This window comes from Triticum urartu, chromosome 3, assembly GCF_003073215.2.
Source record: "Triticum urartu cultivar G1812 chromosome 3, Tu2.1, whole genome shotgun sequence".
In the NCBI taxonomy this organism is placed as follows: Eukaryota; Viridiplantae; Streptophyta; class Magnoliopsida; order Poales; family Poaceae; genus Triticum; species Triticum urartu.
Genome location: NC_053024.1, coordinates 181,698,235 through 181,719,866, shown reverse-complemented (window position 1 = coordinate 181,719,866; position 21,632 = coordinate 181,698,235). Strand labels below are relative to the sequence as shown.

General features: G+C 43.6%; 4 protein-coding genes across 4 annotated transcripts; 2 read left to right on the top strand and 2 right to left on the bottom strand.

Annotated features, from left to right (window-relative positions):
- Nucleotides 1-3,145: 3,145 nt before the first annotated feature.
- On the top strand, nucleotides 3,146-8,088 carry LOC125543518 (OPA3-like protein). Its single transcript, XM_048706888.1, has 4 exons — nucleotides 3,146-3,518; nucleotides 5,895-6,029; nucleotides 6,132-6,218; nucleotides 7,631-8,088. The coding sequence occupies exons 1-4, from the start codon at nucleotides 3,387-3,389 to the stop codon at nucleotides 7,790-7,792; spliced, it is 516 nt and encodes a 171-aa protein (XP_048562845.1). The 5' UTR covers nucleotides 3,146-3,386; the 3' UTR covers nucleotides 7,793-8,088.
- Nucleotides 8,089-8,264: 176 nt separating this feature from the next.
- Nucleotides 8,265-10,081, top strand: LOC125543516 (LOB domain-containing protein 7-like). Its single transcript, XM_048706885.1, has one exon. The coding sequence runs from the start codon at nucleotides 8,785-8,787 to the stop codon at nucleotides 9,481-9,483; it is 699 nt and encodes a 232-aa protein (XP_048562842.1). The 5' UTR covers nucleotides 8,265-8,784; the 3' UTR covers nucleotides 9,484-10,081.
- Nucleotides 10,082-10,288: 207 nt separating this feature from the next.
- Nucleotides 10,289-12,504, bottom strand: LOC125543517 (D-aminoacyl-tRNA deacylase). The gene is given in 9 exon segments (XM_048706887.1): nucleotides 10,289-10,582; nucleotides 10,694-10,767; nucleotides 10,850-10,875; nucleotides 11,292-11,432; nucleotides 11,538-11,568; nucleotides 11,665-11,731; nucleotides 12,117-12,208; nucleotides 12,303-12,426; nucleotides 12,428-12,504. Coding segments are annotated over 9 exon segments (693 nt in total). The 3' UTR covers nucleotides 10,289-10,521.
- A 395-nt stretch (nucleotides 12,505-12,899) lies between these two features.
- LOC125543515 (C2 domain-containing protein At1g53590-like) lies at nucleotides 12,900-19,080 on the bottom strand. Its single transcript, XM_048706884.1, has 12 exons — nucleotides 18,799-19,080; nucleotides 17,440-17,514; nucleotides 17,152-17,292; nucleotides 16,890-16,985; nucleotides 16,662-16,793; nucleotides 15,887-16,039; nucleotides 15,742-15,783; nucleotides 15,607-15,655; nucleotides 15,005-15,100; nucleotides 14,732-14,915; nucleotides 14,198-14,318; nucleotides 12,900-14,055 (listed from the first exon to the last, which is right to left on the bottom strand). The coding sequence occupies exons 1-12, from the start codon at nucleotides 18,922-18,924 to the stop codon at nucleotides 13,198-13,200; spliced, it is 2,073 nt and encodes a 690-aa protein (XP_048562841.1). The 5' UTR covers nucleotides 18,925-19,080; the 3' UTR covers nucleotides 12,900-13,197.
- Nucleotides 19,081-21,632: the final 2,552 nt, after the last annotated feature.

The window sequence follows — 21,632 nt, the reverse complement described above, 5'->3', positions numbered from 1 at the left end:
AATGACAACACATGTCTATGGTCAAGAAACTTAACCATCTTTGATTAACGAGCTAGTCAAGTAGAGGCATACTAGGGACACGGTGTTTTGCCTATGTATTCACACATGTATCAAGTTTCCGGTTAATACAATTCTAGCATGAATAATAAACATTTATCATGATATAAGGAAATATAAATAACAACTTTATTATTGCCTCTAGGGCATATTTCCTTCAGTCTCCCACTTGCACTAGAGTCAATAATCTAGATTACATAGTAATGATTCTAACACCCATGGAGTCTTTGTGTTGATCATGCTTTGCTCGTGGAAGAGGCTTAGTCAACGGGTCTGCAACATTCAGATCCGTATGTATTTTGCAAATCTCTATGTCTCCCTCCTTGACTTGATCGCGGATGGAATTGAAGCGTCTCTTGATGTGTTTGGTTCTCTTGTGAAATCTGGATTCCTTCGCTAAGGCAATTGCTCCAGTATTGTCACAAAAAAATTCATTGGACCCGATGCACTAGGTATTACACCTAGATCGGATATGAACCCATTCATCCAGACTCCTTCATTTGCTACTTCCGAAGCAGCTATGTACTCCGCTTCACACGTAGATCCCGCCACAACTCTCTGCTTGGAACTGCACCAACTTACAGCTCCACCATTCAATATAAATATGTATCAGGTTTGCGACTTTGAGTCATCCGGATCAGTGTCAAAGCTTGCATCGACGTAACCATTTACGACAAGTTGTTTGTCACCTCCATAAACGAGAAACATATCCTTAGTCCTTTTCAGGTATTTCAGGATGTTCTTGACCGTTGTCCAGTGATCCACTCCCAGATTACTTTGGTACCTCTCTGCTAAACTTATAGCAAGACACACATCAGGCCTGATACACAGCATTGCATACATGATAGAACCTATGGCTGAAGCATAGAAAATGACTTTCATTTTCTCTCTATCTTCTGCAGTGGTCGGGCATTAAGTCTGACTCAACTTCACACCTTCTAACACATGCAAGAACCCTTTCTTTGACTGGTCCATTTTGAACTTCTTCAAAACTTTATTAAGGTATGTGCTTTGTGAAAGTCCAATTAAGCGTCTTGATCTATCTCTATAGATCTTGATGCCCAATATATAAGCAGCACCGAGGTCTTTCATTGAAAAATTCTTATTCAAGTATCCTTTTATGCTATCCAGAAATTATATATTATTTTCAATCAATAATACGTCATCCACATTATTAGAAATACTATAGAGCTCCCACTCACTTTTTTGTAAATAAAGGCTTCTCCAAAAGTCTGTATGAAACCATATGTTTGTAAAAACAGCTCTACCATCGTACACATATACACAAAATATGAATCATATGCCATCTGAAATCTATGAACTGCTAGACCAAATCTACAAGAATAAAGTTGGGGAAATTACCTCTGGGTAAGTCGTCAAACACCTTAAGGTTGCACGACTGAAGGGATGGCATGGTCGGATGACGGAAAGCAAATGCAGGGATGCGGTGAAGCATAGAAGGTTCGGAAACGGCTCAACGGAGATGACCGGGGTCAAATTGCGGTGGTCCAGGTGGTGAAGGTGCCACCGAATGACTGTGGTGTAGGTATGTTGATATGGCCATGAGTACTGCTAATGTTTTCAGTGATCATATGCCTTTCCACAAGTCAAAGATGTAGAGGCTCGCGGCCAGATGATGCAAGAAATAAAGGTAAAAAAACATGACATGGAAACCAACTTAGGATGCTATTCTGTTTTCTTTCTAGAAGGAAAAATCTATTCGGTCCATGCAACTTTGAGTTATGACTATTTACTTGGAGATATGGAAGGAGTTAAAGAAAGGAGTAAGGGAGGATTCATGTTTTTATTCCTACCATGCAAGAAATATCAGGCAACCTCAAAGACATGCAACGTGTGGAGCGGTCAATGTTTAAGGCTGGTCACAATGGGGAGGAACTTAGGAGTAACATCACACACTCCAATACAACTTTGCTTATGTGTCACATATTTAATGAAGAGAGAGGTGCTTGTGGTAACTAGCTAAGTTACCGGAACATCACACACTCCAAGAAACAATGAGTCTATAACCTAATAAATACATTGTTCCATGACACTACATAGATGTTCCTACCCACTGTGGAGATAGTAACATAGTCTAGGGAAATGTGTAAGTTACTAGACTATGTTCTTGCCCATTGTGACCAGCCTAAAGGAAGTTGGTGGGGTCCACCAGAACAAATCAAGGAAATAATGCCGCATCAAAATAGAGTCCAGTTTTGCTTAAAATTAATTACACGTTGTAAAAGATTGCATGCTAAAAATAAAGCATGTAACCGTGTAGGACTAGAGATAGGATTAGGAATTAGTGTCGTAACCTCGTGGGTCAAGCTAGGAGGGTCCGTTGCTGCTATATAAAATCAAGTCCGAGCGTTATGAAAGGGAAGTTATATTTTTATATGAAATAGAGACGATGTGTTTTTCAGAGTAGACACCCGTATCAAGTTTTGGAGAAATCTTTAAAAAACCTCTGTGTTGCGATTTCTTTGTAGAAATTGTTTTTGCATGTGAGTACCGTCGTTGAGATTGGTTTTCTCATGCTGAGCTGCAAGGTTCAAATCCTCTATTTCGTGTATATCGCGTGCGCGGGCGAGAGGTTGCTGCTATTGATGGTGGAGTGTCGTGAAAGATCGAACCGCAATAACAGATCGAATCTCGCCACGACTTCCGGTCCTTATCATATGTGGGTGACGGTCGAAGGAAGAATGCATCCCGAAATATCCGTGATGCCAAGATTTAAGGATGGGGCGTACTATATCGCCTCACCCAACTGTCAAATATGGAGGCTCACAGACTGATTTGGAGCGTCTTCAAAAACTATGTGGTCGAGCGGATGACAATTCTACTAGACCTGTTTTCTTTTAGCCAAAACCGTTATATTATACTGATGGTTATTGTGATGATTGGATCGATACGATGCATCTGCTGAAGAGTTTTTTTTTCTTTTTTTGAAAGGTGCTGGAGAGTTGTTCTAACATAATACACTTGTCAACCAAATTCATTTGCTTTAGTTTTAGTTATGTAGGCTTGTTTGACAAGGAACACACTTTGAATTGTAGACACCATCTAAATGGGGCCGGCGGATTAGTCAAAGGAAAACGAGACAATCCCAACACCAAAGTCTACTTCCCCCCGTTCCGTTCCGTTCCGTTTCTCAGGTTCTCTTTCCACACACCATCGACACGAATCGACCCTGAGTCCCGAATCGAATCTCACTGAGTCCCGAGTCGAACCGAATCCCTCTCATCCCCGTTGATCGCCCACGCCCAACATTCGGGGAGGAGGAATAGCGGAGGAGGAGGAGGCCAAGGACCGCCGCCGCCGCCGCCGCCATGGCCGCGCTGCCGGTGATGAAGCTGGGGACGCTGCTGCTGCGGACGCTGTCCAAGCCTATCGCCAACCGCCTCAAGAGCCAGGCCGCCGTCCACCCCAAGTTTCGTGACTTCATCATCAGCATCGCCCAGGTTAGATTCTCTCCGCCCTCCCGCATCTCCTTTCCAGGGCAAGGACGCCGCAGAACGAAGCTGTTGGGAAGCAAATGATCTGCTCCTAGTTGGCCCATGGGGAGATCTGATGGGTCTTTTCAGATTTGAAGTTTGGAAACTGATAAATTAGCACTTTGTAGTGTTTCTGCGGCCTACTCAGGATGACAATGTGCCTTATGTGACTTGGGAAAGCACACTTGTGTAAGGTGGTTTAAGAAAGAACTTTCGCGTTGTACATCTATCAATCAGGCTTACTTGATTAGTTTATTGGAATTTAATTAGGAGTTAATTAGTGTTTTATTTACCAGCAAACCAAGATATTATTTATGATAGGTTTGATGTCTGTAAGAGCAACTCTAGCAGATGCCCCATATCCACAGCCTCCAATGCTACATAAACTACTGGAGGTTGTGGAGACTGTGCGCGAACACAGAGCACAGAGCCTCCATAACATTTCCCCTCTTTATTTCTTTTTTTTTCGCCTGCATCAACTCAATAATACTTCTAATCGGAGGGATTCAAACACTAAAAATTTATTAAATTCGAACGGCATTGAAATACAAATTTCTTACGGGAAATGCCGATAAAGCGACATTTGCATATATAAATAAGTAGCAGGTGGGTTGGGGGGGGGGGATTCATCGCTTTTTACATATATGTAGCAACTATACCTAGGGGGGAATGTCAATAAGTGGCATTTCCATAGAAACATAGACTAGATTAGTAGTGCATGACGGGCCAAGGACTAGGTGCGGTGGGTGCGGGACTTGTAGGGGACAAGAGCGGCCTCATAGACATTGCCACGATCCCTGGTAGCATGGTAGCGCAGAATCGGGCTAGAACGCATGCATCCCATGTCGTCCAGGTGCGATTGTTATGGTCGGGCGCGGCTTGGCCAGCGGAGGGATGATCCTAGAAGGCATGCTCCATCTCCACGGTCATTGCTCGTGCTGCCGCCACCACATTGTAGTCGGCGAAGATGGTGCGCTCCCTCTCTGCCACCAATGCCCGTCCTACCACGGTCTCCTCGAAGACTACTCTGGCACGGGCGGCGTGGCGGGCATCCCAAGCCTCCCAAGCAGTGAGGGAGCGTGCGAAATCGGCCGTGGCCAGGCATCGGCGTGGTGTCAGGAGGCTTTTGACGCTGCCGTGTTGCGGGACTCGTCGAGGACAGACTGGAGGAGGGGATCCTCTACTTTGGATTGTCCTTGGAGTCGGCGTCCTCCAGCGCGTACCAGTGATCCCACTACTACTCCTTGATGCCGTCGGTCTCCTGCGTGACCTTCTCGCCCAACTGCCTTGCTTCTTCCGCCGTGAGCTCGACCCAGTCTGACCTTGGTGAAGTAACACGGTATCCTCCAAGACTATGCCGGGACGGGCGGCGTCTTGGAATTAGGCGGCATGGCGGGCATCCCAAGCCTCCCTAGCAGTGAGGGAGCGGTGGGAAATCAGACGTGGCCGGTCGTCAAGCAGCCTTTGATGCAGTCATGTTGCGGGGCTCGTTAACGACGGACTGGAGGAGGGGATCCTCGACCTCGAGTCGTCCTCGGAGTCGGCGTGTTCCAGCGTGTACCAACAGTCCCATTACTCCTCCTTGATGCAGTCGACCTCCTTGATCATTGCCTTGCCTCATGCGCTGTGGGCTCGACCCAGTCTGTTCTTGGGTGATGTGACATGGTGAGAACAAGAAGTGGAGTAGTCAGAGAAGGAAGGGGAGAATGTGGAGAGGGGAGTGAATAAGGAGAGGAGGTGCCGGCCTCTTAATAGCTGCAGGGCCTGGCGGGAATGGGTGGGGGCAGGTGGACACGTGGTGTCAGGCCATTAAATGGCTCATTTCCTGGTGATGTAAGTGGCCGGGGGATTGTACAGAGAAAAGAGAATGAGGCCGCGGGCGGATGACGAGAGAGGTGAAACTTCCCGCGCGGGCGGTTAGGTTTGGATCGCGCTCCAAAACATCCCCCTCCACATATGGAGGATATGATCTTTTTGCCAATCCAGATCCATAGGGCGACTCTGATAGAGTGGTTTTGTCTGGTATTTTCGTCATAGAAGCGGTTATTTTGCCGATCAGCTCCTTTTGGCGATTCTGCTAGAGTTGCTCTAAGGTCAGGTATTGTTTGAATCATTAGAAATATAAGTGTGAACCTCAGTGGCAGATTTTCTTCCTCGGGGTTATGTGTTTTGGTAGCTGTGAACAACTAGCTATTCCTAGTTACTAGAACAAATGATCTGGAGCTAATTATACTCTAGGTTCTCATATCTATTACTGTGTGGTTGCCTGATGGGCAGGACCGTTTCTTCTCTTTTTGTTGTCAAAACAAAGTGAACTGACAATCCCTGTAACACATATTGCAGACAAACCATCGTATCACTACAAGGATACAAAGACGCATTTACGGGCATGCTACTAATGTGGCTATCAGACCTTTAGATGAGGAGAAGGCAGTACAAGCTGCTACAGATCTCATTGGAGAAGGCTTCATCTTTTCGGTATTTTCTCAACCATTGATTAACTTTATGTACCTTGCTGTAATACAAGCAATTGAAATTTGACCAAACAATAATAGCCTTATGGTATGTTTTTTATTGTAGGTTGCTGTCGCCGCTTTAATTTTCGAGGTGCAAAGAAGTGCTAGGTCAGAGGCTAGAAAGGAGGAAGCTCGTAAACAGGAACTTGAGGTTGCACTGTAATATTATTTCACTCTATTATATTATTTCTCTATATTGTCTTACTTTGAGATCTTTGCTTAGTTCTCTGGAATGAGGTAAATGGACTATGCTAACATGTCCATGCATGCCACATTCGCTATTCAATCCTATAACGGTTCTTGAGAAACACTGCACACCAGAAAATGGTATCTATAAGACCCTATTGTGTAGCCATCGGACAGACTCAGTGCTAGTAGCTCCCACACCAGGTGGGGTCTGGGGAAAGGATTATACGAGGCAAGCCATAGAAATAAAAGAAGTTATACTTAAATTCTTAAGATAAAGCTCTTTCCATTGCACATTTTGTGTTAAGAAAGTTTATTAAATGCACAATTTGATACATTCAGAGATATTAGGAATTTAGGGTGTCTCTAGTGTCTTAAGAACACAGGATTTTAATGGGGATATTTTTGAACTAAATCTCAAGCAACCCCCCTCATCCAAACATCCTGATTTAGTGACTACCAGGAACTGATCATATGATCATTCCTATAATTTATTATATCAGGTGATAGTTCGTACATGCTATATATCACTATCAGGTCAAAATTCATACATGGAATGGACATGCGGATAATAATTTAATATGCTACTAGAAGATCTTATTCAACCATCTGGCCACCATCTTGAGTGCCTCTCTTCTGAAAACAAGTGGAGGCATGTAAATACCTGGGAGGCTAGGAATTAACCCGATAAGCATACTAAGGTACTAATGGCGACGACCACAGGCTTTTGTTTCCATTTCCAACTGCATTGGTCATAGTTATAGAGAATGGTTAGGGCCTACAATTAATCTTGCAAATCATATTACCTTTATATGGTTGACAAATATATTTTTAATGGGTAGAATATACAAGTTGAAGCATGATGGGGTTGATAAGATAAGTGCAACTATCACATGTTATAGATTTTGCAACTAGTTGTTTAATTGGTATTTGCTAAAATATGGGGGATAGGAAATTAAATTGCTGAAGCTGCGCAAAACCTGGGCAAATTCAGAATTATGCTGATTAAGAATGAGATTTTTGTAATTTTTATTTGTTTTGTATATTCTTTTAAATCTGATACAGTCAAATAGAATGTATGTATATTGAAATAATAATACCTCCGTCTCAAAATATAAAACGTTTTTGTAGGCTAGTAGTTAGCCTACAAAAACGTCTTATATTTTGAGACGGAGGTAGTAACATTTTGGGTAATCGACAGTACATTAGTTTATTAAATTGATCCCTTGTGGCAAGTTAGTTGTGCACACAGGTTTCAATCAGAACACATGTCTTCAATTGCTTTCCTTCCCAGTTTATAATGTTTTTCACTCAACATAATTGTATACATAAGCTTCGATCAGACCATTTAGCTTAATGTTTTTCACTGATCAACAGGAACTGAGACAAAAGGAAGAGATTCTAGCTAAAGATTTAGAAGATCTCAAGGTGAAGCTGGCTGAACTTGAGCGCCTCGCCAAAGGCCGGGGCCTTTCTGGAATATTGAACTTCAAAGGTGTCAATGCAGCAGATAGCAGCAAGGAAGCAACACCTGCTTGATTTATCGATTCAACTTTCGTCAGGAGAAAGGGGAATGTTGTGTTGTGGAGTTTATGCACAAAGCACCTCGAAATTAGCTAATTGGTTTCTTCTGTCGCAGTTCTTTGATACTGTAGCCATGCCCATTCTTTGGGTGAATGGATCAAATTTTATGGTGGTTGATCCATTAGACATCCTGATGAAATAATTGTGTGATTGTGTGAGGAAAAAGCCCTGTTACTTCTGGGTAAGTGACCACCGAACAAGATATAAAGATGAATGTATTCTTACTTTGGGCCTTTTTTGGCTCGCTAACACATAAGTGAGAAGTGCGATTGTGCTGTGGGCTCCCAACAGATTATTATCCAAAATTTCTCCTCAACCATGTAGTATGTCGGTGATCCATTGTGAGAGACTGATAGCAAAGTCAGAATGAAACGGTTTGTTTCACCTGATTCTATTTTTTGTTATTGAACACATATGCGAGCTGTGTATTTGTAAACGATTAATCATAATGTTGTGCTGTATAATTGAAGATGGCCTCTCCATTTTTCTGAAGAAGACATGTACAACTGATGTCATGTTCTTTTCTGATGATGCATTCTGGAAGGATTGCTGTTCAGGTACAAGATGTACACATCAGTGCTTTCTTATTTTCTTAGTTTAGTGGATCACACATGTCTCATCTTGCAGTGTTTCCTTGAATAAAAGTGCATTTTTGTATTGCATAGAAACTGAAGACACGTGGTGCATGAGTTACTCCATGCATGCGTCACGTGACATAATTGCCTGGTCTGAGAAATGAAACTACTACGTGTACTGATTATATGTGTACGATGTATCAGTAGAAGTTTCCATGGGCCTATCTATTTGTTCGGTGAAATCTTCCTGTGAGCAACCTACAAAACCGTAAACCCTACTTCCACCTTACCATCTTTGGGAGCGCATATATACGCGTACAATCGTACACACGCATCTCTCTCCTCTCTGCACTGTAGACAGCGCCGGGCGACATGACCGGCGGCGTGAACGGCAACGGCGGAGGAGGAGGCGGCAACGGCGGGGCGTGCGCGGTGTGCAAGCACCAGCGGCGCAAGTGCGAGCCCAACTGCGAGCTGGCCACCTACTTCCCGGCCAACAGGATGAACGACTTCCGCGCGCTGCACCTCGTCTTCGGGGTGGCCAACCTCACCAAGCTCATCAAGGCCAACGCCACCGAGGCGGCGCGGCGGCGCGCCGCCGAGACGCTGACGTGGGAGGCGCGGTGGCGCGAGCGCGACCCCTCCGAGGGGTGCTACCGCGAGGTCTCCTGCCTCCGCCGCGAGAACGCTGTGCTGCGCGCCGAGAACGCCGCGCTCAGGCGCCGGGCCGACCAGTGCGCGTGCTGCGCCACCACGTTGCAGCAGCAGCAGCAGCAGCAGATACTGCTCGTCTCGGCTTACAACAACGGCGCCCGGCCCCCCGGCGGCGTGCTGCACGGCGCCAGCGCCGGGGTCGTGCCCGGCGGCTTCTACAGCGGCAATGCCGGCGCCGTCCGTGCCGCCAATGGCAACGGGGCGATGCCCGCGCGGCCTCACGTGTCAGCTCCGGCGCCGCAGACGACGATGGCCGGGTACGCGCAGGGGGATCGCCACCACGCCGCGTCCGGCGGAGCGAACGGCACCGGCGCAGCTGGTCAGGCGGAGCCCAGGGAGAAGAGCAGCGCGAGGTAAGTTGAGGACGCTTCTCATTAATTCTTCCGTTGAGGTGGAGGTTTGCATTGCATGGTGGATATATATGGGGTTCTTCTACGCGTCGTGTTTTGTAAATGCAGGTGTGACGCTCAGCGCACAGCTAGCTAGCAGTGGGCAGTGAGAGAAGATGAAGGCCCCAAACCCTAGGGTGACTACAGAAATTCAACTGTTTCCTATGAAATTCATGTCCTAAGTAGGAACAAGCCCTAAGTATTGGTTTTGGAATAAAAAGTAGGTTTACTTCATCTTTTTTTTGTGTGTGTGTGTTTCTCTTCTGCTTGAGCAGGATATCTAAAGTTCAAAGTGTAAAAACTCAGCTTTGTATAACTGGTGATTCATTTAATTAGAAGCCAGAAGATGATACATGCATTTTAGAGATTATTTCAAGCTATGCTTGTTGATTTAAGCAGCTGGTCATCCTGCTGCAAATCTAGAACCTCAGTTGCATTCAGTATTACCCATTCAGGAAAAGCACATGAACTGGAGTAGTACGCCTCACAAGTCACAAATATAGGGATTAAAAACACAGGAACAGTTAGAGTAGCTTGGAGGGACAGAAGGAGAAGCATTGCTTTGATGTATTGCTACTCGATGAAATCACTAAGATCATCTAAACTCGTGAGTACAGGCCCTGGTGGAACTCATAAAGATTTCTCGCTAAGTGTGACCGAGGGAAAACTAATGACTACACAAATTCTATGTTGCCACAAACTGGAGATGACTCACAATAGAAAAGCGCTCAGACCGGTTGGATCAAACTCAGAGTGCATGACAAGGGTCATGGTTCATTCAAATCAACAATGACACAAATAAATGTGTCCGGTATTTTCTCAAGTAGTATCAAATATCAGCATGCGGATGGAGATGCATGTTATATTCGATATTTCTAATAGGAACAGAATATTAGGATTCCTTGTGCTACAACCTCAAAAAGAAACTGAAAATTCTACGCTGAAGCCATATAACTCAGATGTTCACCAAAACCAAGCGGGATACTGCGGGAACAGCCATACGGATTTAACGAGTCTCATCGGGTACTGCTGCTTCACCCTCTCTTACCAAACCAGCATCACCATTGCTAATCAAGAGGAACCAAGATAAATATATCAGTCAATTCGTATGAGCATGACATTATAACCAGCAAGATTGCAACAAAACATCACAATAGGTTTAAGATAGGAGACCTCACCTTGACTGACCAGAGCCCTGCAGTGAGGGTGAGTCAACTTGCATTGTTACAGGGCCATCATTTACCAATGAAACCTGCAAAAGTTCCCAATTGACATGCATTCTGGAAAATGTAATGTAAGACAAGTCAGTTATAGCATCTGTTACTGGGGGGCACCTTCATCATTGCTCCAAAAATGCCATCTGCCAAGAAGAGATGAAGTACGGACAATTGTTAGGAATAGGTTCAATGCGACATTGACGTCTAGCAGGGATCCTTCAAATGTACAGGAACAGATAGCAAAAAACAGAAATAGCAGCTCAATACTGTATTATGTGAAAATCATATAATTCATAAACTGACATACTCATGGCAAGGCATCAGGGGAGTACAAATCTGAACAAGCAGAATTGAGTTTTTGCTTTATAATGAAACAATCGGACAGTCCGTGCAGGAACAATGAGAAATATGAGAAAGCATCCATACATCGGTTACCATGAGAAAACCTCAATACGAATACAGGTGAACTTATGTAAAGAAGATCGATTTGATAATGAAGCACCCAAGATGGCCAACTTCAATAATGTATTATGCAATATTAGAAGCATCAACATATTACCTTTAACTGAATCAGTTTTGTACGACTTTTGAAACTTCTCAACCAAAGAAGCGTAGAAAGGTTTTGCTTTCGCAGGTGGCATAGCCACATGGAAATCTGGCTTGTTACCCTTCAGGATTCCATATAAGGTAAATTGACTCACTGAATAGGATAACATCTTAGAAAAAGAATAATTGACAACATCAATTGTTAAAGGTTACGCCATTACAGAATCGGAAGTAGAGATGGCAAGTTGCATTGTATTACCTAACAGGACTTCAAAGTTCCGCTGCATAACCTGAAGAAAGTGAGACGTAAAATAAAGTTCAGGAGGTAATCAACATGCTGAATGCTCTCCTATGCATAATTGCTTATAGATGACTCTGAGGCTTACGCTCTGATCCCATGCTTTTCCAGTCTTCTCATTAGTAAACAGCCTCATATTCAGGACCTTCCGACAGCTACGGAAATAGAGTGTTAGCATAAATCGGACACCATCACAGTGAGATATATTTACTGGACATTTCAGTATAAACAAATTTTCTGTTGTCAGAAAATTAACGGTGACAAGTGAGTCATTGGTGCATGAATTGCACATAAGTTAAGCAAAACTTTCCAAATTACAGAGTGTCACAACAGAATCCTTCAAGCACCAGAATACAGCACCACGTCTAGTTACTAGCACTATTTATTGATACGCTAACGATTGTCGTCTTAATCACTCAATCCACCAAAAGGAGTGATCAATTACACATCATTCACCCAGATTCCGGTGGAAAACCTCCCTGCGAGAGGGGGCGGGTGCCGAGGATTAGGAGGGAGAGAGGTCAGAGGTGGGTTCATTACATATACTCGGCGTCGGAGCTGGTGTCAGCCTCATGAACGCCGACGAGGACGAGGAGGCCCGGGCCGATCGCCGACACCACTTGCCCTTCCACCTGCGACCCCCGCAAAGACCAATCAGCGCCCATCTCTCCCAATGATTCCGTGCAGGATACAGCGGATGTGGCGAACTGAAGGGGAAGCGATCACCTCGACGCTGGCCGAGAGGACGCGCTGCACCACGGCCCTCATCTCCTTCCTTCTGGCCTCCGCCGCGGCGAGGCTCCGAGCTTCCTGCGAGTGGGCGGGTCGCCGGAGACGGCAGTCGGCGACTGGTGGGCGGGTGGGCGGAGTGAGCAGCGGAAGCAGCGGAGGCCTCAGCGAGGGTCGACGGGCCGGTAAAAATGCCCATGATTTATTGGGTCTAACAGGCCGGACTTTGTCAGGAGGACTGGGCTTTGCCAGGATTTGCACTCTTGACATTTTTTTCCTGTTAGAGCTTGACTTTTTTTGCCACTTATTAGAGCTTGACTTAAAATATATTGAATTGTATTGTTTACTTTTTCGAAAAGAGGCGCTTTATTACTTAAAAGATTTAAGCATTACACCCGGGCTCTGCATAACTAAGATGCACACAGCCAAATAAGACCCTCTCACACAAAATAAAAATAAAAAGGCGAATTATAACAAAACATGTAGAGTCCATATAACGCCTAAAAACGGAGGGGGACCAATCCTTAGATCATGCTGCCACCCATGTTGTATTGTTTACTAGTGTTTTGACAACATGTAAAAGACACAGTATCATCACCAAATTTATCTCACTGCCATGAAATTTACATGGGAAATAGCACTAATTCCATTAACATACATGAGTCTGGGTATATATACGTACAGATGGTTTGGTAATCTTACATCTTTACACCTGATTTGTCCAAGAAATCCATCTTACAACATGCTCACTCACCTAGCTACGAGTGCAGAGGCGCACAGCACACTGCTGTCGTCACATTCTACAACCACCTCTAAATTCCTTATTCTTCACCCATATGAACAACAAGCACAGAGAAAATCTTTACCAATTGCTGATCTTCCATCTATTGATTTATGAAGTCCGAGTAGTATTTTCTGCTTCCACGGCAACATCCTGCACATTGCCATCTTCCGTTGCCGGATGGACATCCATCGGCTTACCCTCGATTGTAACAGGCCCTTCATTCACCACCACCTCACGTCCATAAGCATCGGCCTGCCCCGGGACATCCGACGTTTTGTCGTCCTGTCTCTTCATGGAGATCTTCCTGCTCAGTGTGCTTGTCAGTGATCTACCCGGCTCCCCTGCATTCTTCTCCACCACCTTCGCCATGTCTTCCGTCAAGCTTCCCGCGTCTCCTCCTTTGCTTGCATTGTCGCTGACGACAATCTTTATCGATGTCCGCTTCTCGCCAAGCTCCTTCAGGTTGGGACGTGGGGTTCGGGGGAGCCTTGGATCAAGATCCGGCGAACCTTGACGCGGGGTCCGTGGGAGGTTCGGATCAAGCTCTGGTGCACTCTGAGGACCAGGACTTGTGGGGATGATAGGATCAAGATCGCGAGACTTCTTCGAGTTCCTCCGGAAAAATGAGCCCATATTGAACATACCGCCATGACCACTCTTTGGGGTAGGAGCAGGAGGGGCTTCCTTTGATATGTCAACCTCTTGGAGGATCTCCGTGTCTGGATTGCGCGCCCGCCCTTTCCGGGATTCCCATGTCTGGGGAACACCAGTTCCAGGGCGATGTACATATACACCTCCAGGTTGTTCTTGTCCATCAAAGTCAATGTGCTCAACTTCATCCATTATGACTTTCCTTTCTTCAAGCAGCTTAGCAGCATCCGACTTGCTATCAGCAGAGGTGGGCAGTGGCAGTTTCACATCAGTTTTCGCCGGTGATTCTTCCAAACTCGTTGTTGCCTCCGTCTCCTTCAAAAACATTTGGGATAGAGTTATTCTACAATAATCTAGTGTTACCATTCATTGAGGTGCTACCTTGCTACCATCGTCAGATGACCACCAAAAAGGTCTTAAAAACTATAGCCTAAAAGTTAAGAATGTTATCACCAACCTCTGATACATCTTCAATCGTTATAGCCAGGTGGATCCTTCCTTTCTTGACATTCTTCAGCGATATCCATTTGTCATGTCTTTGTCCACCTCTCAGTTCATTTACGTCTACCGTACATTCTCTGTAAACAAATTGGAATTCATCATGTATTTATTTTTCTTTCAGTAAAGGACCAAATACATCTGTTCAGTAAGAAACAGCAAACAAGGGCCAATTTTCAAGCCGAGATAAAACAAATGCCAGAAGTCATCTTTTAGGGACCACAGCAGAATCACAACACTGCTCATCGCAAATATTTTTTTCGAGAAAACGCAAGAAGCTTTGCATATCGATGCATTGTTAGAAGAAAAGGTTATGTACATGTTCATTGCAAATATAGTTCTACAGAAAATTAAGGATCAAGTGTCCAAAGATTGGCATTTACAGATTTGCTAATTGCTCCATGTCTCAAATACAAGACAATACATATGTTATCCTATGGATCTCCTGGTTAGAGTTTCATATAGCAAGATGAGTTCAGAAAAAAGAACATACCCAAGCGAGTCATCAAACATGTGGTCCTTATCACGAACTTCCATAACAAGTTCATTTGATGCTTCCCACGACGTGATGGGTATCTTGAATTCCTCAAACCACTTAGGAGATAATGTTTTCCTCTGTATTTGAGTTTGGAATTTAAAAGGACCAATACGACCTCTGACATAAGGGTCCGACAGCCCTATAAAATAGAACATGAAATGTTTGAAACAAATGATGAGTAATGCAAACATTTCGACAAAGGCAGCCACAGCCGCAGGTGATTCTCACCGTTTATATCAGCTGGTTTCATGTCAAGCCCTTCCAAAATCTCAAGTTTCACATATGCAACAGGAGGTCTCTCCTCAATGTTGAACCAGTTATTTTCTGCAGAATATTAGATATTAACGGAAAGCAAGTAGATAACACAGCAGAAAAGGGTTAGAAGATTTATCATCACAAAAAGTATTAGAATGAGAAGTATCATTCTTCCAAAAATTAGGACAAAGTACAGATGTTATTTAACTTTAAGCACAATCACATTAGTTTTACTTGTGCCAGCACACTCAACTAAATAAAACGAGTGAAAAAATGTTGGTTCATATTGACCCTACACCATAGGGCGGGCCTGGCGCAGTGGTAGTCTCTCCACTTGTGGTCTGGAGGTCCTGGGTTAGAACCAGCCTCCTTGCAGAAACTCCCATCCCCAGACCCCACCTTGTGTGGGAGCTTTCAGCACTGGGTTCGCCCTTTATTGACTCTACACCCTATCTGAACTGCTTGATACTACTAGTATTTAGTGAAGTAATATTTCTGAAACTGTAATATTTAGACCAGCAGGAAGAAAGGACAATTTCTGAAACACAAGCATGAAACGGAAGGTTACTTCTTACCAGAAGGAGTAGATGAGAACTTTTCCATGTTGATGACAAGCATATTGGGCTGGAAAAGGAAAAGATGCATCAGCAGTTAAAATATCATAATTAAAAGTAAGATCGGTATTTCTGAATGGGGCAGAGTGATCTAACCTCAACTAATGTCTGCCCAAATGCAGTATCCATCAACTTATCCTGGACAAAGAAATACGGGAGACCAAGTGATCACTAAGAAACATATTCAACAATGTTACCAAAAGTTCTAGAAAAAGGAAAAGTATGACATGTGGGCGGTTACCAGCCATCCTGAAATTCCAGGAAACTCAGTGACATCAAGTCCGTGACCAACGAGTGGTTTTACCGTCATTTGAAAATAAGGAGGCTCCACAAAGCATAGTCTTAAGCGGCCAAGAAATGGCCAACTCCGAACAAACTTCACACCAAGTAAAACCTGCAGTGAACATATTTTTGTCCTGAGAACAAGGAAAGGACAAGGGGAACAAACTGACTGGTGTCTCTAATGAATGATAATTTACTGCAATTCCGATTGAAACCTTTTCTTCTCTTCTGTTTACTCCAGAAGGATTTTGCATATCTTTTACAACTACATCAGTACACTTTTAACAGTTGAGGATCTCTTCTTGTTTTCCCTTTTTTTAAGAAGATACATGTAGGCCACTGCTGGTTCCAAAGTTGTCGTTGGCTTCGTTAGGATTATATCAGTACTAGCAATCTACCTACAGATGCAAGAATAATATTTGTTTCCATTCACTCTACAGGGCAGCCACTGAGCAAACTAGCCTCCACCATGGTGAGAAATGGCCATTCCATTCCTCCACTGAGCAAAGTAAATCTATGTGTAGTGTCTATTTGGAGTAAGGATAAACAGGCAGCCTTAACCAATTTTGAGCAAGAGGTATAATAAAAAAATGTGTTATTTTTAAGGAGCAAAAGAACTCTGCTATACATGTGTATTTGCTTGTCTTGTACATTTTCTCCATATAATATCCGGAGAACCAAGTTGCCAATCGCTTGATTAGTGATAGAATGATGGTGCTAACTAGGAGACTTGCCTTTCCTTCGACATGCATCCTAGTCAAATGCATGTTTGCGGTCATTCCAAGTCCCACACTCTTATGCAGCTGCATGGCAAGCACAACACTCATATCTTCAGCAGATAGGAAGTTCATCCCTAGCTCCAAAACCTGGGTCAATCAATTGGATGGCATACAGAAACATTACAAATGTACATCCCACGGAAGGGAAAGGGAAGAATCAGATCAAAAGAAAGTAATGCCCACCAAATGATCATCATCTGATGTCTCAGGCAGAACTCTCATCGAGGTAAATATTGGTGAATCCCTACCCATGTAAAGCTCCTGGACACTTGCTTTACTCTGCACAAAAACTACACGAATTGAGGCATACTCACTTAAGGTGACTTCAAAAAACAAGGTTGAACTAGCATTTTTAAGTTAAAAGTCATGCAATAGAACATCATCATGAATGTAAGACATTAGTGGAAATGAAGTAGATAAAATAGCAGGAAGATATAAAACATACAACTGTCCAAGGTTTGAATTTATCCAAGAACCACGGTATGATGGGCCGTAAAAGTTGTGAAACAATCTTCTCCATACAGATAGGCCACATCTTTTTCACTGCATGATTTAACCAACGTACTGATTCTCCATCAGAAAGCAGCTGATAGAGAAAACAAAATGAGTTTAGTGTGACCACAGATCACAACAAAGTTAAAAGCAAGAATGGGTACACTAGCCTAGTCAACCAAGTTCATCCTTGTAATAACTGACACAAACATTGATTTTGGATTGCAGAAAAGGTGCATACTCTTTGTTGGTAGGCAGATTTCATTTCCGCATGTTGTATTCGCTTCCGTAGTCTCATTGCGCAGCGGGCATTTACCTACAATAAAAACAAGCATAGTTTAAATTTTAGTTCTGGAACCAAACAGCCATGATAAATTTATACGTATTTAGTTCAGATTTTCTGGTATCTAGCCATATTCATGCAAACATCTAAGCCATTATCTGGAAGGTTAAAATTTGTGCATCTGAAGCTAGAACTTAGTAACAAAAGTCATATAAAAGAAAAAACATTTCAAATGGAAACAGGGGGTAAAATAAGGAAAGAAATTTAGTGCAGTAAAGACAGCTCAAAGCAACTACTGATTGGCATTGATTGGCAATACCAGGGAAATATTTAAGAAAGTGACAAGGCGGCGTCTATCTCAAATACATTACTACATGCTTTAATTATTATAAAAGTGAGGTTAGTCCAGAGAAACCATTGGAAATTCATTGATCCTGCTGAATGCTTATGAAATTATATTGTGATTTACCAATCCTTAAAAGTTGGTGCGTTGCTGAGCTGCATAGAAATCCTAGGGAGCAGGGACACTGGCTCACCATATCAAATTGTTGTAGCCACAAAACATGGATAGATGATAAATTTTGCTGGAACAAGTAATATTTTTCAAACTAAGGCATAACTTTCATGAATTACGAATTTATATGCTCATATTTCATTTAAGGCAACAAAATTTCCACTGTATCATGTAACATGTTTAATAACTTTTTCCCCAGAAATCTAAAAGAAAGTATTCAACAAACTAAAAGTCAAATTCACATTTTCCCTGGAAGCATAGAACCATCAGGTTACAATTTATTAAAAAAACATCATATATTGCAGAAGCTGGGCTACAGCACGTCAGCACGGCCTCCCCTATAAATGCCCAAGAAAACGCATAAGAGTGTGTCTGTCGCCTGTTCCAAGTAATACACAAATGGAGAAATCATCGGTACTATGCCCAGCCATAGTATCCTGCAAACTCAATTTCACAAAGCATCAGAAACATCATTGCCAGACAAAATAGGATTCCAATAAAGAAAACCAAGTCAAACGGAGCGGCTATAACCCGCAAGCACGGCCAGAATCATGCACGGTGTGCCTTATAAAGCTCTGTAACCACCAGATGTCAAAAAAAAGCTCTGTAACCACCAGCTACGTCACCAGAGACGAGTCCAAGGCACCCGATAAGTGGGGAAAGAGCAGGAATCTGGGAGCCAAAGCGACGGTGCGGTATAAACCCGGATGCAGCAGGCGAGCATGAAGTTCTAGGAACGAAGCCGTATCCCGGGAGGGACGAGGCGGCGGGGCGGAGAGAAGTAGCAGCGGTAGCATACTTGCCATGTATAGGTAGAGGAAGGCGATGAGGAAGACGACGGAGTGGCAGAAGCCGAAGGAGGCGGCGGCCCACAGCGCGAGCAGCACGAGGCCGATGTGGTGCACTATGGAGAGGTCGCCGGCGTCCATCGCTGCTCCGCTGCGCCGCGCCGGCCGGCGATCTTGTTTGCTGCCGCGAAAAGGAGTTGCAAGTGGCGGGTTTGTGAATCTGGGAGGAACGGACGAGGCGAGGCGAGGCGAGCGGGTGCGTGTCCCGGGAAAGGGATTTCTGAAAATGACGGGGTGGCGAGTGAGAGATTATTGCCATCCATGACTGACCCGAGCCGACACGTAAGGAAGTGGCAAGTGGCGTGGTGGTACACGCGCATCGTGCTCCGGTCCGGTTCGGGTATATCGGCCGTCGTCACTCCATGGTCATAGGTGCTAGAAAAAGAAATTGTTCGTCGTGCTTATTTTTGTAATTTTCTCATATCAAAACATAACCACTCGTCATATGTAAATAACTGGTTGTTCTTCTATATTGTACAGTACTCCCTTCCATCCAAAATAAGGGTCGTGATTTTATTATACAATAGTGATGACATAAATGATAGTTGACTTAATATGGCTTTCTAATAAATGAAAAATCCGTTCCTTGCAAAAAAATGAAAAATCTATGCATTTTTTAAGTAAACGGGTCGTCTCATTAAATGGAACCAAGTTCGAACATGAAGCGTATAGCTTTTCTTGGAAACATTCAAGCGCGTCGAAGGCGGAGAACAGTTTCATGCGTACCTCAGTACTAAATTGTTCACTTAAGTCACTGCACTTGTTCTTCTCAAATGCTGACTTCATGAAAGTACTTTGTGCCATTTTAGACCCATTTGGATCAAAGGGGGCACATATAATTTGTATGGGTTCATGTAGTAAGCCTCTTTCGATCGATAGGGAAGAAATATTATAGGAATAGGCAACTTGTAGAAAATGAGATGTCGTGCATCTCAGATCCTATGAATACGAATAAAAAACAGATGTCGTTTGGTTCATAGCATAGAATTTTTTTTCATTGAGTCTAGGTTAGTGTTTATTTTTCTATAAAATATGAAGGATAGAAAGAATTCCTTCAGATGAGTAGGATTATATTCATGCAAACCAAATGATAGTATACAAGATTTTTTTTTATAGAAATCATATCCTACAAAATTTCTCCAAACCAAAGGATGCCTAATTGTTTGTTGGTGCGTCTGGAAATAAGGAGTGTATAAATCAAGTTCGTATGAAATACTTGCACACATTCCGTAAGAATTTGGAGGGAAATCAAACATGGGCTAAGACGTCAGTTTTTAATGTTTGTGCACACGGTTTAATGCTTCAAATTCAAAACGACATTCTTGAAGAAAAGAAATGATGGCATGCCAGCTGTTGTTATTTTCTTCATACCAGGCTTTGTTTTTCTACATTCTTCCGGAAAAGAAGTCTAAGAAGATGACACGATGTACTAATTCGGTGTGGACCAGTGTTAGAAAAAAAACTAGTGTCGACCAGAGAGTACGAGGTCCAATTGTCCGCGCGGACCGGGCCGACGCGGATTGGATGCCAGTGCCGTGCCGACACTGGGGAAGGACAGTCCACCTGACCTGTTGGATCTAAATCTGACAGCAGGGGCCACGTTTAGCACGGTGCCGCCTGTTACCGATAACTCATTTTGCTTCTCCATCCAATTAGGCCACGTCGTTAACGGCACGAGGCTTCGATTCCTTTGGCCAAACAATCATGCAACGTGGGTGTTATCATCAGTCACTTCGTCCATGTGAGGCCCACGCGATCCCTTTGATCGACCAGCTACGAAGTTTCTTCTGCGGGCGGTGAGCAACGAGTAATTTAATTACCAGTCTGGACGCTGGAGATACCCTATCAGCAGATTCAGAAAACGACGGAAAGTTGGACCTATTATACGCGTGCCGCAGGGAACCAACCATTCACGCGCAAAACTGTTTCTTCTGAGTGATCCACCGGCAGTGGATTCCCGTCGATGGCGCCGTCTGGCAGTACGTCGTTGCACGCTGAAAAGGTTTTCTGTTATTGGCACTTTTTTTAAGTATATACAAATCCAGCAATCCTATCGCTTTCTTCTTCTCATCGCCAAACGATCCCAAGCGGCATATTGTTGGTAGTAGATCTCAAGTCGTCCACCATGTCTTGGCAATCTTGGGTTAGATGGTTGGCGCTCTCTCAATGATCTCATCACACGGTTTGTACGTCTGCTCGCTGAATAGTATAATCCACGGTTTCAAGGTCGGTCAGGCCACCTTTAAGTGACAACTCATAAATTTTCTCTCATATCCGTCCGCGGACAAGGAACTAGTCCGTGAACACGGACGCGGGAGCCGGTCATCTGATATTGTCTGCATACATTTCAAACAATTTTTGATAAACCGGACGAAGTTCATGCAAACACGTCAGATTTTTATTACATTTCGAACATGTAGAACAAACCTAGGAATCAATTATGATAATATCTAGATAGAACATGAATGAAATACAATAAGGCAGCTGCGCTAGATGGGTTTAATATAGAGTTTTATCAGCACTCCTACTCCTAGGATACTGTAAAAAAATGATTTTACTTGCCTTCCTAGAAGACTTTTACGATAACATCTTGGATATTGACAGAATCAATTATGGTGTGATAACTTTGATCCCAAAAGGTAGTGATGCTGATAGGATTCAGAAATACAGAACCATCTGTCTTTTGAATGTCATCTTTAAAATCATTACAAAAAATTTGGTCAACAAGTTTATTAGGGGGTGATTAGAAATACCTAGTCTGCTTTCTTGAAGGAGAGATATATCTTGGA

Coding starts and splice junctions, on each gene's coding strand:
- LOC125543518 (XM_048706888.1), top strand. CDS start 3,387: ATGGCCGCGCTGCCGGTGATGAAGCTGGGGACGCTGCTGCTGCGGACG. Junction 6,030..6,131: donor GAGAAGGCTTCATCTTTTCG/GTATTTTCTCAA, acceptor TTTTTATTGTAG/GTTGCTGTCGCCGCTTTAAT. Junction 6,219..7,630: donor CTCGTAAACAGGAACTTGAG/GTTGCACTGTAA, acceptor ACTGATCAACAG/GAACTGAGACAAAAGGAAGA.
- LOC125543516 (XM_048706885.1), top strand. CDS start 8,785: ATGACCGGCGGCGTGAACGGCAACGGCGGAGGAGGAGGCGGCAACGGC.
- LOC125543515 (XM_048706884.1), bottom strand. CDS start 18,924: ATGGACGCCGGCGACCTCTCCATAGTGCACCACATCGGCCTCGTGCTG. Junction 16,040..16,661: donor GGATGCATGTCGAAGGAAAG/GCAAGTCTCCTA, acceptor TGTTCACTGCAG/GTTTTACTTGGTGTGAAGTT. Junction 15,656..15,741: donor TTGGGCAGACATTAGTTGAG/GTTAGATCACTC, acceptor TTCCTTTTCCAG/CCCAATATGCTTGTCATCAA.